Source organism: Notamacropus eugenii, chromosome 4 (genome assembly GCF_028372415.1).
Source record: "Notamacropus eugenii isolate mMacEug1 chromosome 4, mMacEug1.pri_v2, whole genome shotgun sequence".
Lineage (NCBI taxonomy): Eukaryota > Metazoa > Chordata > Mammalia > Diprotodontia > Macropodidae > Notamacropus > Notamacropus eugenii.
Genome location: NC_092875.1, coordinates 247,283,776 through 247,302,872, shown reverse-complemented (window position 1 = coordinate 247,302,872; position 19,097 = coordinate 247,283,776). Strand labels below are relative to the sequence as shown.

The window sequence follows — 19,097 nt, the reverse complement described above, 5'->3', positions numbered from 1 at the left end:
TGACTGCCAAGATTTGTTGGTCCTACCTCCACAGTATTTCTCAAATCTGTCTCCTTTTCACTCATGTGATTAGGCTCTTGTCACCTTCATTTTGACTTGGTCACCTCTTACTTTATTAAAGTAAATTTTAGTATTTTGATTTTTAAATTAAATCAAAGTAATTATTTAATTAGCTATTAATATTGCATTAATAATTAATATAAATTACTAATAATTTAACAAAAATAATAAATAATTTGATTTAATAATTTTAAAATAAAAATTTAGATAAATTAAAATATTAAAGTAAATTAAATTCCTAAATGCTCTGTCTCCTTTCTTCTCTTCCACCTGTCCTTCACAGAATGGACAAATTTGTTATTCTAATGTTCAGGTCTGACTACATCACCTTCCTGCTCAAAAAACCTCAGTGACTCGTTATTACATATAGGATAAAATAAAAAATTCCTCAGCCTGGCATTTAATGCTGTCTTCAATCTGATTTCAACTTACGTGTCCAGCCGTATTTTACCTTACTTCACTTCATGCATGCTATGTTCTGGCCAAGCTGAACTTCTTACTGGTTTTTTGTCCTTTTCCACTGTCAGGCTGTGCCCTATACCCGGAATGCATGCCTCCTCCTAGCCCCCTGTCAAAACCCCCTTTCTTCAAGGCCCTGCTCACCTGCAACTTCCTCTGTAGAAAGCTCTCCTTAATTCCTCTGGCTTAGAGAAATTTCCTCAAGTTTTCTTTAGTCACCCTATGGCTCACAGCTACGTTGTAGCACACTTTGGGGGGGGGTACACTTATCAACCATTCATCCTTTTCTCATTGAATTTGGAGAAGCTGTGACTTGATAGCAGGTAACATGGTACAGTAATAGGACCACTACTCTGTAGAGAGAGGTTCAGATATGCCCCATGCAGACATGTCTTTGTGCAAATCACTTTGATAGACCTTGGTTTGCTCATCTAGAAAATAAGGTGGTTTTATGATAGATGGCCTTGGAAGTCCCTTCTTGCTCTAGATCTGTTATCTGCTGACCTATTTTTCATCTTTGTAATCCTCTGTAGCCTGTTATGGTGTTGTGTGTATATGTATGTACGTATATGTGCACATATCCGCATACATATATGTACATGCATGTACATATATATGCAAGTATACATGTGCACATGTACATGTGTGCACACATACATGCATGTGTGAATACATATAAATATATTGTGCATACACATGTGTGTATGTGTGCATATATGTATAGGTGTGTGTATGTGTGTATACATGTATGTGTGTATGCATATGTGTGCATATATGTGTGTGTCTCTCCATATATATACATATATAGAGCTTAAGAAATGATTGTTGCATTGAATACTTTTTTGACGTCACTTAGAGGCAGCTACACAGTGAAGTGGATAGAACACTGGGTCTTGAATCAGGAAGACCTGAATTCAAATCTGTCCCCAGATACTTTCTAGCTGTGTGACCTTGTTTGCCTCAGTTTCCTCTGTTGTAAAATAGGGATAATAATAATGATAGTACCCACCTCCCAAGTTTGTGATGAGGATTAAATGAGATGATATTTGTGAAAAGCACTTAGCACAGTGCCTGACATGTAGTAGGTGCTATATAAATGCTATTATTAATGATTAATTACAAAATTACTGATTAATTTTAATAAATGGTAATGATATTAATAAATTAATTATTGTGATCTCTTCTTTTCATTCCAGGGTTGTTGTTGTGTGTCCTTCCTTCTCGAAGAGGACCATGCCATCAGGGAGGTGATGCCATGGCTTGCACGTGAATTGGGTTTAAGTGAGTCAGGGCTGTGCAAGATCACCAACCTCACTTTCTCTTCTGAAGCCATCTGGGTCCAGTGGCAACATAAAGATCTGGATGACTGGAGGTAGCCATGGATGCAGTGGGAGGCCTTGGCCTTTTTAAGCTAAGGTGTTTAAGGTGTCTCAGTTTGACTGAGACAACACCCATTCATTCCAGGGAAAGCTAGAATAAAAGGTGAGGCTGCTTAGCCTACCCAGTTACTTGGAACAGGCCTATTTAATAAGGTCATTCCTGACCTTTATCAGCAGAACTTGGGCCCTGCAAGGGGACTCCTCTGTTTCTTCTCTCTGAAAGACATAGAGTCAGGTGTGTTGGTTCAGGACCCTAGAGTTCTGTTCTAGTTGATAGGGTCTGGGCAAATACAAGAGAGAATGTCTTGTCTGGGTCCGGAGAAGTAGTGACCTAAGCAGACCTTCACTGTGACCCTCGTCTCTTTCACTCCTTACACCCCTCTACCCCCAAGTCCTTGTCAGGTACACAGTGCCTGTAGAAGATTTGTATATGTGTAGGATCCTGAAGGGGTAGGAGCCTGAAGTGCCCAGCAGCTACCTGCACTTCTGCCTTTGTCTCTAACTACTTGTATGACTCAGGGTACATGTTTTGTTTTCCTCTTCTGTAAAAGACTCAGATTATAAAAGACTCCGAGGGGATCATAGGATGTTAGCTCTAGGGATATTGTGAGGAAAGTGTCTTGTAAACTTCAGAGCATTATAGAAACATGAGTTATTATTGGATCATTGGTCTTGAGTTGTAATGTAGCTCTGGGGCCATTGGGCTTAACGCCCTCCTTTTACAGCAGAGGAAACTGAGGATGGGGAAGTGAAGTGATTTACCTAGGGTTACAAATATAGACAAGAATAGAGGTGAGGTTTGAACATGAAGTTTTCTGATGCCAAATCCAGTGCTTTGTTCTCTTTACCTGACTTTTTAAAGGCAGGTTTCGTTTATTTGTTATTATTTTGAAAAGATAAGGCTAGAAAGGCAGGTGGTAGAAGGCTTTGAGTTTGTATAAGCTGGGACTTTCATGACCCTGGGCTCCTTGAATGCAGGGACCAGGATTTTTGCCTTTCTTTGTATCCCTTGTTTTTACTTAGCATGGTGCCTGGCACATAGTAAGGGCTTAATAAATACTTGTTAACTGACCAACTGACCTCTGGCACTCTCCCCCTCTGGGGCCTTGGAGTGGCCTGGAACCAAATTCCCCAGGGCCCTACTCAGAAGATGAGTAACCATAGTAAGATCTGCCCTGGCCAGGGGCTCAACCAGCTCCCTGCTGGCCCCGGGCAGCAGCCCAGGGTGAAATGCTAATCCCAGCCTGGACCTTGGCACCGGCCTTGCTTGCTTTAGGAAGCCTGAAATGCTGAAGCTGTCCTCTCCTCCCAGCTGAAATGAGAGAACCTTTACTCCTGCTGTGAGCTGATTTTCCAAGGCCTGGCCCATGTCGATCCTGTCCTCAGTAAAACAAACACTAACAATAAACCTTTAGTCCAGTTTCATCTGAGGATCATCTCGGGAGTGCCCTCAGGAGTCCTCTGCCACTTCTCCTAGCTTCCCCAGTTTCAGACTCAAAAAAACTCATTAAAATAATCATTAAGGCCTAAAGGTAAAGTTGAGTCATCTATGTGCCTCTCTCCACTGGCACAGGCCAATGGGACTGCAGTAAAGGCCCAAAGGGGACCATTAATCCTCACTCGCCCACTCTGAAATAGGGAGAAGGCTGATATAATCAAATGTATTTCCTCAAGGAGGGACCCTGAGGCAGGGAGAAGTGGGGAGACTGCTAGAGAACAGCAGTCACAGATCCCTGGACTCCATCCCCCCATTCTAGTGCCTGAGCCTCTAAACTAGGGGTTTTCAACTTGGTGGTCCATGAACTTATTTTTAAAACTATTTTGATAACTATTTCAATACAAGTGGTTTCCTTTGCAATCCTCTATTTTATTTTATGCATTTATAAACACTATTCTGGGAAGGGATCCATAGGTTTCACCAGTCAGAGGTCTGTGACATAGAAGAGATTAAGAACTCCTGTCCTAGAAGGAGAGGATTTAGAACTCAAAATTATAAAAAAAGTTTTTTGAAAAGCTAAAAACAAATAATAATTTTTTAAAAACCCTGCCTTGGAACGCCTCAGTTTGCTCTGTGTGTGTGTGTGTGTGTGTGTGTGTGTGTGTGCAGAGATGTGGACTAGATAACTTCTCAGGTCCTGTCTAACTCTAATAGTCTACAGTTTCCTCTTAATCGCATTCTAGAACCCCTCAATGGAACATCACTTCTGTCTCCTGCCTGTCTTCTCTGGCTTTCTTCAAGAATCAGCTCAAGTCCCACCTGCTACTAGAGGCATTTCCTGGTCCCCTTTCCTTTCAGCGATGCCCGGCTCCTTCCTTTGACATTACCTTCCATCTGCTCTGTATGTGAGGCAGCTAGGTGGTTCAGTGGATTAAGTGACAGGCTCGGAATCACACACGTAGTGTCTGAGGCTAGTTTTGAACTCAAGAAGATGAGTTTTCTGCGCAAGTCACTTAGCCCTGTTTGCCTCAGTTTGCTCATCTGTAAATTGAGCTGGAGATGTCAAACAGCTCCAGTGTCTTTACCAAGAAAACCTCAAAAGGAGTCACAAAGAGTCAGATGTGACTGAAATGACTCAACAACTCTGTGTATATCTTGTATATACATAGTTCTTTGTATATTTTCTGCCCCGCCTGAATGTGAGCTTCTTGAGAGAATACCACATTTATGTCTTTCTTTGCCTGGCAGGCACCCAGTATATCAATTGCTGATTGATTGCCACTTCCAGATAGTAAGCCCAAGGACTCTGGGAAGACTTCTCCCCCTGCAGTCCAGCCTGGCACCTCCAGCCATGATGCAGGGGAGCAGCCCCAATGGAATCTAAATTAGATGTGGCAACTTCTGCAGGTACCGCAGCTTTTCCTCCTCTCCCCTGCCTTTTCAGCAGCCCAGGCCACTGAAGATCCAGGAAAGAAAGTTTTCAACACCGAAGTCCTTGACACTGCCAAATGCTTCAACGTCAAAAAGGGATGTGATTTTGTCAGTGGAAGTGACGCTGAAAAAGATGCATCATCATCTTCTTTATCCAAAGGAGCATGGGGCCTGTCCATCTGATTTACAGCTGGAACCTCTTAGAAGTATTGTGCCTTCCTATTAGAATATGAGCTTTTGACTGTCTCCGATTTTCTGTTTGTATCCCCAGTGCTTAGCAGATAATAAGTAAATGCTATTCAATCATTCATTCAAGCTGGGTGAAGAGGGGAAGTCTATCATGACTGAGGGATAGGATGAGCAGGAGGGTGTGTCCAGGGCTAGGCCCAGAGGAATCAAGAGATTGGTGAAAAAGAGGCTGGCTCAAGGTCAGAGGCAAGGTCAGAACTTTTCAGAAAGGATATGGTACCCCAGTGGAGGCTTTAAATACTTTAAAACTGTATTTAAAAGTATCTAACTTATAATAAATTGAGTTATGAGGGTCATTTGTGGTCCACTTTCTCAGTTTAGGACTAGGGGAATTAATAATAAAGTATTGGCCTAGGGCCCTGACAACAAAACTGAGAAAAACTGAGGTAAAAAAAAAAAACCTAGAGACAAATATAAGGGCATTTAAAAAGAAATTCCTGCCTTTGACCTCAGAATAACAGTGGCTTGGGTAGTTGAATATAGAATCATGGAATGTCAGAGCCAGCAGGGATCTTAGAGGATACCTAGTTAAGCCCTCTTATTTTTTCAGAGAAAGAAACTGAGGCAAAAAGAAGCAAAGAGACTACTCCAGACCATATACTTGGTGTCAGAGCAGGAACTGGAAGAACCCAGACTGATTCTCTCACCTTCTCTTCTGATGAACTTCTTCCAGGGCTCAGCCTCTTTTCCCTTTTTTTCCACTCTTTTCAATTGCCTTTGAAATTCTATCCCTGGTCGAATTAGAGAGGCAGAACCTTTGTCCTGTCACTCCTTTCTGGAGTACCTGGAGACCAAAGCCCAGACTCTCTGACCTTCTGCTTCTGGCCAACAGTCACTAGGGAGCAGACAAGAGGCAAACGAGGCCTGTGCATTCAGATAGAAAAAAATTTTGGCCAGCGCTGTGGTTGGCTTAGCTGTGTTTGCCAGCAGGGGAACAATTAAGTTCTATATTCCAAATAACTTCAAGTGAACACATGTGGGACATAGCTATTAATAGCAGACACAGGGAGCTATGAAATAGAGATGTAATACACTGGGACTTTGGAATCCCTCGCCTCAAGCGTTCCCTTCTCCTCTCTCTCTCCGGACCACTCCCCAGCCCCCCACCCCCTCACCCCATTGCTTCTGCTCTGTTCATCCCTCTTCAATCCTCCACACTAGTGAACATTTCATCTTTTAAAAATCTGAAAACACGTGCGCGTGCGCGCACACACACACACAACCCATCTGGGGACAGAGCTCAGTTGCACTATCTTTGACTCACCCTGGTAGGGCATGGGCTGAACTTCATTTGTCCTTCCTAGTCTTTCATGGGGAGGACACACCAGGCAGCCATTAGCCACAGCACAACTGTTTGCTTTCGACTTTCTTATCCTTTCCTGATACTGCAGGTTAGTCTCTCAAAGAGCACTGGTGCTAACATCTGCAGAAAGTTGCAGGCAAATATTCTATTATATCTTATTTCATGTGTATAGTTATCCCTTCCACATTTGGGGGTGTTGAGGATGTGGTGCCCTTCCCCCTAGATCTGGAAAATCTGCGTACAATTTTTGGCCCTCCTACCAGAGAAAAAGTTTGATTTTTTTCTTTTTCTTTTAAAGGTGTTTACAGTACTAAAAGATAAAATATGTTGATATTATATAATACCATACATATATTTTATACATTTCTGAGTTTCTAAACTTCTGTGTCATCTGCAACTTCTGCAAAACTTACCCCAAATTCCCATTTAATTTCTTATGCCAACCTGTGATATATTAAAATCATGATGGGTACAGTCAAGATGTAAAAGGGATAACTGTGTAGCCTTAATAAGGTTGTAAGCTTTTGGAGGGCAGAAACCACATATAATCCCCTTTCTCTATTCCTAATAGCACCTAGCCCAATATTAGGCATGAAGCAGGTGTTGCTTTATTGACTGCCTTTATTTGCACCAGTTGAGGGAGAGAAGATTTGTTTTCTTCAGTTGGTAGAGTTTTACACAATTCTAATGCCTAGAATGCATCTTTACTCTCTGTGGTGAGGGCTGATTGCCTTTGCCTAGGAGAAAGCTGAAATAACTCTATGCGAAAACAGGACTAGGGTTACATTATCTCCTTCTCACAAGGAAATTTGTCCTCCATGCACATGTCTTTAATATGTAGCCTTTTCCTTAAACCTAGACTGTAAGTGCCACGAAGATAGAGACTGATATATAGACTGATTGTGTCCTGGTACCAAGTAATAGTCGTTGGCATAAGGAAGGGACTTAATTGATTTGCTGAATTAAATGCTATTAAATGAGTCTCTCCAAATTTTTATTTTCTCAAGGACAACATCACAATATCATCCTGAGTGATCTTTCCAGGATGGAAATGAGGAACCTAAGGAGTCAATAATCAGAAGGCTAAGACTTAGTGGTGATTTGTTAAGCCCCTCCCAAGAGGTTACAGAATCCCTAAGACCAACATTCCATTCAGGCTGCTTTTCAAATGGTTTATTGAGACTTTTAAAGATAACTGTCTTTTAAGTCAGGGTCCTTTCTATTGACCAGAAGATCATGGGCCACCAATCATTCTTTTTATTTGATCAAACATTTATTAAGTACTTATTAAGGGCCAGGCATTATACCATTTAAGTAGAAGTGGGAATGAGGCTTGGGTTCACCAGAAATGTGAACCATGAATGTAAATTCATGTGAACTGAAAACAAAAAAGCAAATAGCTTGGCTTATAGTGTCAGGAAGACCTGGGTTCAAATCCTGAACCTAATATATACTAGCTATGGGACTGTAGACAAGTCATTTAACCTTTTGAGGCCTCAGGGAACTCTTGAAGACTTTAAGTCACGGAGAAGATGTAGACCTGCATTAGTAGAAGGAATTCCCTTTGCCAATGAAATCACAAGTCCAAAAAAAAGTACTACAACTCATGTACCTAAATGAGTGTTATCCATTTCAAGTCACCTTGCAAGGGTACATGTATAATCCAATAATATTGCCATTGCTTCAATAAATACCTCCCGTGCATATCCTGAACAGTCTTTTTACTGGTGGAAATTTCAGTCCTTGAAGATGGGTGTGATTTTTAGAAATGGCCAAAAATCCATTGGGACTAAGTCAAGTTAAATTGGTTAGTTAATTCAGCTGAGTACTGCCATGTTTAGTCAAAAATGACTATAACTATGTGATTCTGAAACTAATTGTTGTGTGTGGCTCATAAACTGGTCCTGAAGGCAATCCCCAAAGGCAAGTCTGGAAACCTGTCATTCCTGATCCACCAAATATGCATTAAGGGCTTACTGCGTACAGTATTGACTGGTTGAGACAAGATAGGATCCCTGACCTTGAGGAATTTACAACTAACAGGGGAGGCGAGACCATTCAAGTAACTATAACTATAGCCAAAGTAGAGTTGTAATAACAGGAGAAGAGATATACAAGGGAAGTACCATGATTTCTCTGAGAGAGAATAGAGTATTTCTGATGGATGGAAATGAGGAAAATATATTATGGTTACATCTAAGATGAACCTCAAAGGACACATATAATTTCAACAGGTGGAGATGGATATGCTAGGCACTCAGGCAGTGAGGATACAAAGACATAAATGAAAGAGCCCCTTATCTCAAGGAACTTACTTTCTATTGTGTATGTGTTGGGATGGTGATGTAGCGTACATAGCTCAAAGCAAGAACCTGAAAAGGGCTTAGCCTAAAAGGGCCAGGGTCTCCCATTGCATCCTGGGCCATCTCCAGTCATTCTGATGAATATCTGGCCACTGAACCCAGATGGCTGTGGAGGAGAAAGTGAGGATGGTGACTTTGCACAGCCCTCCCTCACTCAAATCAAAGACAATGGCAAGTCATGTCATTGTTACCTGATGTCATGGTCCTCTTTGAAAATGAAGGACAAACGCAAGCTCTTCCAGTGGTAGAAACCAATGGTACGTGAGGACTTTTGGGTGTAAGATACAATGGAGGGGGAACTATCGAAGATGACAGTGTGAAGTTTTGAACGTGGGTGACTGGCCAGATGGTTTTTATGAACATAAATAAGGAAGCTAGAAGGTGGAGAAAATTTGGGGAGAATATGAAAAGGAAACTTGAAAAATGCCTTCAGAGATTTGAAAGGTTGTTTGTTACATGTAGCTGCATAGTGCAGAACGAGGCCCAAGAGGGTAAAGTTTCCAGGGAGAAAGATTTTTGGCTCCGTAGGATATATTTTTAACAATTTGAGCCATCCATGATGATAAATCATATTTATGGAATATGGAAGGTTGACAAAGAATTTTCCTCATTACTTGGTGAGGAAGTAGTACCATTATTATTAATCTGATTTTACAAATGAAATTCAGAGAGGTTAAGTCATCTGTCCATGGTTGTCTGGAAAGTGTTAGAACTGGGACTTGAACTCAGGTCTATTGTCTTCAAGAGCAGTACTATTTCTCCTGTATCATCACACCATAAATGCAATGACTTGTTAATCACACACATTTATTAAGAATTTACTCAGGGGACAGCTAGGTGACCCATCAGATTCAGTTTAATTCAATTCAATAAACATTTATTAAGCCAGGTACTCTTGGCCTAGAAGACCTGAATTCAAATCTGGCCTCAGACACTTCCTCACTAAGTGACCTTGGGTGAGTCACTTAACCTCTGCTTGCCTCAGTTTTCTCATCTGTAGACAGCATTCTGGAATTAGGTGGGAGAACAGCTAAATGACCTCTTAGTATCCTTCTGACTTCGAGATTCAGAGTGTACAGTGGGAGGTACCCAGCCCTGGGAGTCAGAGATTTTAGGTTTTAGTCCCAGATGTGATACTGAAGGGATACATGACTTTAGTTAAATCACTTCCCATCTACGGGTCTCAGTCTACTGAATGAGGAGACTGAACTTAATGATCTCTGTGATCTTCTCCAGCTCTGACATTCCACCTGCTCCTTGATATAAATCCTTGTACCTAGCTGTTGTTGAGTTTTTTCAATCGTCTCTAACTCTTCGTGACCCCTTTTGGGGTTTTCTGGATACTGGATACTGGAGTAGTTTGCCATTTCCTTCTCCAGCTCATTTTACAGATGTGGAAACTGAGGCAAACAGGGTTACATGATTTGCCTGAGATCACACAGATAATAAGTGTCTGAGGCCAAATTTGGACACATGAAGAGGAGTCTTCTCGACTGTCCACTGTGCCACTTAGCTTCCCTCTCTCTGGTTAGTCTTTCAGAATTCTGTGACCATTTCTAGTTTTGAGTTATTGAGAGGTTCTGTAGGGATGTGCTGGAGCCAGCTTGCGCCAGCTCATGGAAGCCAATTGTTAAATTTTAAGTGTGCACTGTTGCACCTCAGAAATTAGCAAATGATCCAAGTCAGGACTTGATTTATTGTTTTGTTGATTACTAGGCTTAAGAAAGTGATGGTGGAAATGTTCTATCCAGATTAAACTTAAAAGTATGTCACAAGCACAGTTTTCCCCAGAGAGCTGGTTGTTAAACAATTATCAGCACAGTCCTGTGGCTCAGACATCAGAAATAAGCAAAGACAATAGCCCTACTTATCATTCCCAAACCGAGATCTTGTCTTAACAGGAATTCAGAGAGGGCTTGTTTTAATACTTAAAAAGCTGTTTAAATAAATGCATATTCCTTTCCTCCTCTACTTCCTCAGTTTCTGTCTCTATCTCTGTGGATTCTGTCTCTGTCTTCCTTCCTCAATGTTTAGCAATTGGGAGTCATTCTGTGATCTATGCTTCTGTCTGGGACTTACTTCCTGATAATCGTTTATCTTGGAAAAAAAATTAATGGTAGCATCATGTACAGAGAGGTCTTCCAGGCAAGGGGCTTGATGAAGTTAGCATGTTCCCCAACATGGGAGCTTTAAAAGTCACTACAAGAGCATATGGATTCCTCTTCTCCCCTTTTACCCTTTGTTGGTGACCACAAAGGGTAGGCCTGACACCTACCAGTGAACAAGAGAAGCTGACACCCCCCATTTTATCGCAGCCGCCTAGAAATGGGTCTGGGTTCATCTGGGGCCAAAAGCAGAGGAATCAAAGCTGTTGTTGTGTATTTTTTTTTTCTAACTTGGGCTCCAATTTGGAAATCTTATCAAGACAGACCAGCAGCATAAGCACATTTTTATAACTTCCTTCAGAGGCTAGTGTCAGGCATTCTTCAGATAAGGTTTAGAGGTGGTGTGTCAGCAGCAACTCCCTCTTTCTGAGGCTGTTTGTCAAAACAAACTAGCCTCAGATTGGGGTGAGGGATGATCAGCTTTTCTCTCATTGGCAGAAGAAAGGTAAGTAGATTTGTCAGTTGCTTGGCCTCACACTTTATCTCTTATCCAGAAATCATTTCCCAAGTCTCTAGATGTGAAATCTCTTTAATGGTGATGGGCCTAACAGCAACTTAGCTCTCTTTATTCAATTCAACAAACATTAGACACCTACTATGTGCAAAGTCTCTTCCAGAGTCATCCCCTACCCGTTCTTCAGGGCATGAGGCTGATCTGAGCTTCTGGGAGGCAGGACCAGTAAGGCACCAACTCTTGCAGGACTTACCAAATGGGAGTGTCCTCGATGATAACCCTGTTTGACTGCCCAACCAAGGGCTAACCTAGCTAAGGTCAGCCCATTGGATCATAGGTTCACAGATGTAGAACTGACATAGGTGACCTTAGAAGCCATATAATATATAATCCAGTCCCCTCATTTTACAGATGAGGAAACTAAGGCCCCAGTTGCTTAAGTTACCTTAAATTTTACAGATAATAGGAATCATAGCATCATGGATTTGCAAAGGACAGTAGAGGTGGTCTAGTCCACTCCCTTCATTTTAGAAATAAGGAAATAGGCCTCAAAAGGATCCAGTCAGTTCAATTCAATCAACATTTATTAAGTGCCTACTATGAGCTTGGCACTGGGCAAAGTGATAGGAATACAAAAAAGAAAGAAATATAGTTCCTACCATGGAGGAGCTTATAATCTAATGGGTGAAGATAACACAGGGAGGGAGCCCGCCATGGGCGCCATCCTAGGAACATGATGTTCTGTGCAGTTTTTTTTAAATTATCTTATTTGTTTTCAGTTTTCTACAATCACTTCTATAAGTCTTAGATTTTTTTCTCCCCCTTCCTCCCCATGCAATTTTATGTGGGTTCTACACATACATTCTTATGAACCACATTTTCACATTAGTCATGTTGCATAGAAGAATTAAAATGAATGGGAGAAACCATGTTCCATAAAGGGGAGTTACCTGGCAAGTTCTGAAAGTTCAGAGCCCTCAGTAAAGGAAGGTTTTGAGACAGGTTTACTGTTCCACCCTCCAACCCTCCAGTCAGAGGGAAGAGGCAACAGAGGGAAGTTTTAAGTGTCAAACACTGTGTCCCTCTGCAGGGGGATGCGATTTCAGGTGATCAACTTATTCTAGAGGAGGCATGATATTCCATGAAGTCGAAACCAAGCAGAGCTGCTGATAGAAAATGGAGAGTTAATTTGGGTTAAATGACTTATCCACATAGTCACACACATAGTTAGCAACAGAGGGGTAATTTGAACCCAGGTCCTCTGACTTCAAAGTCAGTATAGCCTTTCAGGCTTCAGGGTGATGAAATTCATCAACACAACTCTTGAAAACTATCTGCCCAGCTTACTGAAGATGTGTAGGCAGTACTAAGGGTGGGAACATAGGATCATCAAATTATAGATTTAGATATGTAAGGGAACTTAGAGATCATCTCATCTGACCCTCTTATACAGAAGAGGAAACGGAGGCCCAGGGAGGTTAAATTTAAGGCATAGGTCCAAAAGTCAGAGCAGGAGTTGAGCACAGGGTCTTTGGCAGCAGAGTCACCACTCTTTCCACGTATCGTTAGGATGATTTTTACTGTGCCAGTTTCTAACCTGAGAATGCTTGGAGTCATGCAAAGTTGGCCTAGAGATGGGAGTACCAGTAATTAGGTAGTTGAATCGCTTTCAGAGTGAGGAATGTTCTCTTAACTGAAGTAAAAGCTCAGGTTATATATTTAAATCACAACTGGAGAAGGAGTGAGGAAGGTGAATTACAAACAATCATTTAGTGTTTTCCCACAAAACAACAATTCTGGAGTCAAGTCTTTGGAGGTTGTGACCACCTCCCCTAAAGTACAGAATCAGAGTTCTGTGACAGGAACAGGTTCTGCAATCTTGGATTTGCTTCAGTGAAAATCCAGTGATTGTGAGCATTGTCAGAATTTTGACTAATCTGCTGCATTGTGAGTCAGAACTCCCCAGCCAGAGAGGCAACTCTTGACAAAACTAAATTAATTAGTATATTCGTTACACATATAATATCGATTAATATGAAAATTATAAATTCCTTTCCCAATAGATACCCTTATGGAAGAAATCCTAAGTAAGTCCTTAAATCATTCAAGTGTGTGCAAGGTGTCGTGATTGGGGCCAGCAGAGAGTATTCCACAAAGTCGTGAGAATCCACCCATTCATTCAGTTTTTGTCCTGATGAATATCTGGTCACTGGACCCAGATAGCTCAGAAGGAGAAGTGAGGCTGGTGACCTGCACAGTCCTCCCTCACTCAAAACAAAGTCAAATGCAAGTCCTGTCATCATTTCTCTGATGGCATGGTCTTCTTCGGCAAAAAAGGATGAACACAACCACAATGACAACAACCAAACATGATTTAATTACTTACCATGCACAAAGGCTTGTTCGAGGCAGTGAGGGAGATAGATGAGTAAGAGACTGTCCCTACTATCAGAGATCATTGATGTGTACAAATAGCATGCATGTATATAAACAATGAGAAGAGAATATGTGCATCAAAGATACAAGGTATAATTGAAATTCATGGGCCATAGGAGGTTGTACCAGGGGGAAACCCACAAGGCTAGAAGGCCTTACCCACAGGCAGCTAAGTAGCACAGTGGAGAGAGCTCTGGGTCTGGAGTCAGGAAGACCTGAGTTCAAATCCAGTCTCAGATACTTACCAGCTATGTAACCCTGGGCAAGTTATTTAAACCTTGTTTGCCTCAGTTTCCTCAAATGGGGATTCTGGAAAAGGAAATGGCAAATTACTCCAATATCTTTGCCAAGAAAACCCCATAAAAAAATTTAGGACATGACTAAATGATAACAGCATAAAGTGTATACTATCCATTTAAAATGTCAATATTTATATGTTGTCTAAATGTGATTAGATTGAGAAGCATGGACAAAGAAAATCCATCCCTATCCAAAAGAGACTTCAGTTCCTGACTGGAAAGGAACAGGAGGAACTGTGAAGGTGACCTTTCCAATCTCTGAGAGGGGATACCAGAATAGAATTACATTTATATTCTGTACTTTCTTCTCCCATGTTTATGATCTGGGGCACAATTTCTAGATTCTTAAACCACTCCCCTGGCTGCTATTTCTTAAGGGAGAAAGGGTAACTCAAGCTTCCACCCACAGATTTGACTTCTTTCTGTCAAATGCTAGTTACACAAAAGATCATCACAAATAATGAATAGTGAGTAAACTCATTTATCCAAGCAAACAGCAGATAAAAGTCAGAGAAAGTCTTTAGATGAGAATATGCTGGACAATACACAAGGGTGAATGAGCTCTTAAATGGGAGCAAGCTGAGATATCACTCAACAGAGGGAGGCCTCCATATCATCTGAGGTCTGAGTCTTTAGGGAAGGAAACTGGAAATAATGAACATGCTGAAATACTGGCCTCTGCTACATGCTTGCCATTTCTAAAGTTTCTTCTCCAAGGAGACTCTCTGGAGCTGTGTTTATTTCTCTCAAAGAAGGAATGGAGAATGTTTCTTTTCTCCAAAGCTCTTGAACTAATTCCAACCCTTGGGTTGGCATGAGTGGTAAATCATCATTCTTTCTATCATTTAGAAGAGTCTTATTCAAAATGGGTTTCCCCATTCTTGAAATTCAGGTTATATTTGCATTTATATGGCATTTTAAGGTTTGCAAAATGCTTTGTATATATTTTAGACCATTTGATACTCCCAGTAACCTTGTGAGGTAGATACTATTGTCCTTATTTTATAACTGGTAGTGTTGGGTGGATGTTGAGGAGAGACAGGTTTGGGATTGATGTAAAAAAGGCACTTCCTAACATTTGGAATTGAACAAAGATGAAATGGGCTACTTCAATAAGAAGTGGGGGCCCTGGGGGGCAGAGTCAAGATGGTGGAATAGAATGATGGACCTGTAAAAGCTCTCCCTCATAGCCCATAAAATACCTGTAAAAAAATGACTCTAAACAAATTCTAGAATAGCAGAAGCCATAAAATGACAGAGTGAAAGAGATTTCCAGCCCAAGACAGCCTGGAAGGTCAACGGGAAAGGTCTGTTGCACTGGGCATGGAATGGAGTGCAGCCCAGCTGTGGCTGCACAGCACAGACAGGACTGGAGCATGCCTCAGGGGATGAAATCCCTTATGGTTCCCATTTTGCTCAACCCACAAATGCCAAAGACAGCTTCAAAGGCCAGTGAGAAAGCTCTTTCACTTGGGTGATACAGGAATGCGGTCTAGCTCCACCAGCAGCAGCCACTGCAGTGGTAGCATCCATTTTTGGAGCCCTAGGCCTAAAGACCCTGGGGGAATTGAGCCACTGATTTGGATCTCAGCCCTGAGTGATGGTCCTGGGGTGAGGAAGAGTGCTGATGTGGTGGAGCTGGTGGAAGCTCTGGGCAGGGAATTCTACTCGCAGATCCTGGACAGAGAAGCTCTGGTAGCTCCCAGACCAGAGTGCAGGCCAGTAGAGGAGTAAACTCCTCTCCCATGATTATGCCATCTTGGAGGAATTGAGAACTTACAGGTCCCTAGAGTATACCCTCCTCTTGACAAGGGACTCAAAAGTCAAATAACTGACTGGAAAAATGTCCAAAAAAGGGGAAAAAAATAAGACTATAGAAGGTTACTTTCTTGGTGAACAGGTATTTTATTTTCTTCCATCCTTTTGATGAGGAAGAACAATGCATACCATTAGAGGAAGACATAAAAGTCAAGACTTCTGCATCCAAAACCTCCAAAATAAATATGCAATGGTCTCAGGCCATGGAAGAGCTCAAAAAGAATTTTGAAAATCAAGTAAGACAGGTGGAGGAACAATTGGGAAGAGAAATGAGAGCAAGGGTAGATAATCATGAAAAGCAAGTCAATAGCCTGCTAAAGGAGACCCCAAAAAATGCTGAGGAAAATAACACCCTTAAAAATAGACTAATTCAAATGGCAAAAGACGTCCAAAAAGCCAGTGGGGAGAAGAATACTTTAAAAAGTAGAATTAGCCAAATGGAAAAGGAGGTTCAAAAGCTCTGAAGAAAATAGTTCTTTAAAAATTAGAATGGAGCAGATGGAAGCTAATGACTTTATGAGAAATCAAGAAATTACAAAATAAAGCCAAAAGAATGAAAAAATTGAAGACAGTGTGAAATATCTCATTGGAAAAACAACTGACCTGGAAAATAGATCCAGGAGAAACAATTAAAAAATTATGGGACTACCTGAAAGCCATGATCACAAAAATAGCCTAGACATCATCTTTCATGAAATTATCAAGGAAAATTGCCCTGATGTTCTAGAACCAGAAGGCAAAATAAATATTGAACGAATCCACCAATCACCTCCTGAAAGAAATCCCAAAAGAGAAACTCCTAGGAATATTGTAGCCAAATTCCAGAGTTCCCAGGTCAAGGAGAAGGTATTGCAAGCAGCTAGAAAGAAAGAATTCAAGTATTGTGGAAATACAATCACAATAATACAAGATCTAGAAGCTTCTACATTAAGGGATTGAAAGACTTAGAATATGATATTCCAGAAGTCAAATGAATTAGGATTAAAACCAAGCATCACCTACCCAGCAAAACTGAATATAATACTTCAGGGAAAAAATGGTCATTCAATGAAATAGAGGTCTTTCAAGCATTCTTGATGAAAAGATCAAAGCTGAATAGAAAATTTGACTTTCAAACCCAAGTCAAGAGAATCATGAAAAGGTAAACAGCAAAGAGAAATCCTAAGGGACTTACTAAAGTTGAACTGTTTACATTCCTACATGGAAAGATTATATTTGTAATTCTGAGAGAGACAGAGAGAGACAGAGAGAGAGAGAGAGAGAGAGAGAGAGAGAGAGAGAGAGAGAGAGAGAGAGAGAGAGCAAGAGAGCGCACACAGGATGAGTTGAATATGAAGGAATGATACCTAAAAATATAATTAAAGGGTGAGAGAGGACTATATTGGGAGAAGAAAGGGAGAAATTGAATGAGGCGAACTATCACTCATAAAAGAGGCAAGCAAAAGCTTTTTCAGTGGAGGGGAAAAGGGGGAGGTGAGAGGGAAAAAGTAAAGCGTACTCTCATCACATTTGGCTTAAGAAAGAAGTAGCATGCACACTCAATGTGGTATAAAAATCTATCTTACACTACAGGAAAGTAGAAGAGAAGGGGACAAGTGAGGTGGGGGGGGTGATAGAAAGGAGGGAAAATGGGAGGAAGGAATAATTAGAAGTAAACACTTTTGGGGAGGGACAAGGTCAAAAGAGAGAATAGAATTAATGGGGGGCAGGATAGGATGGAGGGAAATATAGTTAGTCATATACAAAATGACTATTATGGAAGTCTTTTGCAAAGCTACACATATATAGCCTATATTGAATTGCTTGCCTTCACAGTGGGGATGGGTGGGGAGGGAGGAAGGGAGAAAAGTTGGAACTCAAAGTTTTAGGAATGAATGTTGAGAATTGTTCTTGCATGTAACTGGGAAATAGGAAATACAGGTAATGGGGTATAGAAATCTATCTTGCCCTACAAGAAAATAGAGAAGATGGGGATAAGGGAAGGAAGGGGTGTGATAGAAGGGAGGACAGATTAGGAGAAGGGGTCATCAGAATGCATGGTGTTTTGGGGTGGGGGGAGGGGAGAGATGGGGAGAAAATTTGGAACTCAAAATTTTGTGGAAATGAATGTTGAAAACTAAAAATAAATAAACATTAAAAAAAGAAGTGGGGGCCCCTCACTCAAGGACTTTGAACAGAGTCTACCCAACTGATCAGCAACCAATGTTGGTCAGCAACATTGTTAAAGGGCAGCACACTCCTGCTTCTCACTGATTCTGGGAGATCTGTGAACATGAAGATAAGGCTAACAAAATAAAGATAAATGGGTGACTGAGAGCAACTGGGGATCCATAGATTCAGACCCACTCAAAGGAAATTGCCAAAGAATCCTGACTCAAAGTCAGAAGAATCATCTCACTGTTCAAGACCAGATGTCATTAGGACTATGACACATGAAGAAAAGTGGGTACATGCCATGCCATGGATATCAAATGAAATAGGGCAATATGTTTCTATAATCTCTTCCTCAGTCTCACTTTTGCAGAAAATGGGGAAGAGGAATGGGAACAGTGGGAGATCAAAACAATTCATGTAGCTTTCTCCAAAACTAGCTCTGAGCACCATACAAGAATTCAGTTCAATTAAACAGAGATGATTAAATGCTGTTCTGTGAAGAACATTGTTCTAGGCTGGGGAAAATATAATATTTAGATGAGAACTGGGTCTCAGGGTATGTTCTGTCCTTATGACCCTTGTAGTCTTACAAGCTGATATAACAATATAAGCAAGCTTCCTTGAGAGCAGAAATTATTTCTTTTCTCTTTTGCCTTTGCATCAATAGTATAATGCCTGGCACATAGTAGGTTATATATATATGTATATGTGTATATACACATGTATACACATATACATATACATACAAACATATATACACATATCGATCTATTGATTGATTGATAATAGGGTGTAATTGGATCAGTAGCCTAATCTGGTCTACACTTATGTAAGCTAGGCTAATTTTTCCTTAAAAAAGAATTGAAAGCTAAATAAACATCCCTAAGACGTGATTTTCTCAGGCTCAAACTATTAACATCACTTGCTGGTTTCCAAATCCAATCATTCATTCTTGTGTATTGTCCAGCATATTCTCATCTATAGAACTTCTCTGATTTCTATCTGCTGTTTGCTTGGATAAATGAGTTTACTCACTATTCATTATTTATGATGGTCTTTGTGTAACTAGCATTTGGCAAAAAGAAGTCA

The 19,097-nt window shown here is 40.9% G+C and overlaps 1 protein-coding gene across 1 annotated transcript in view; it reads left to right on the top strand.

The window, feature by feature from the left end:
- TMEM241 (transmembrane protein 241) overlaps nt 1-17,863 on the top strand; it is a 208,670-nt gene extending 190,807 nt beyond the window's left edge. The window contains exon 18 of the mRNA XM_072604385.1: nt 1,716-17,863. Coding sequence (XP_072460486.1) covers nt 1,716-1,770 — 55 coding nt within the window. The 3' untranslated portion in view covers nt 1,771-17,863. The remainder of the gene's footprint in view (nt 1-1,715) is intronic.
- Nucleotides 17,864-19,097: the final 1,234 nt, after the last annotated feature.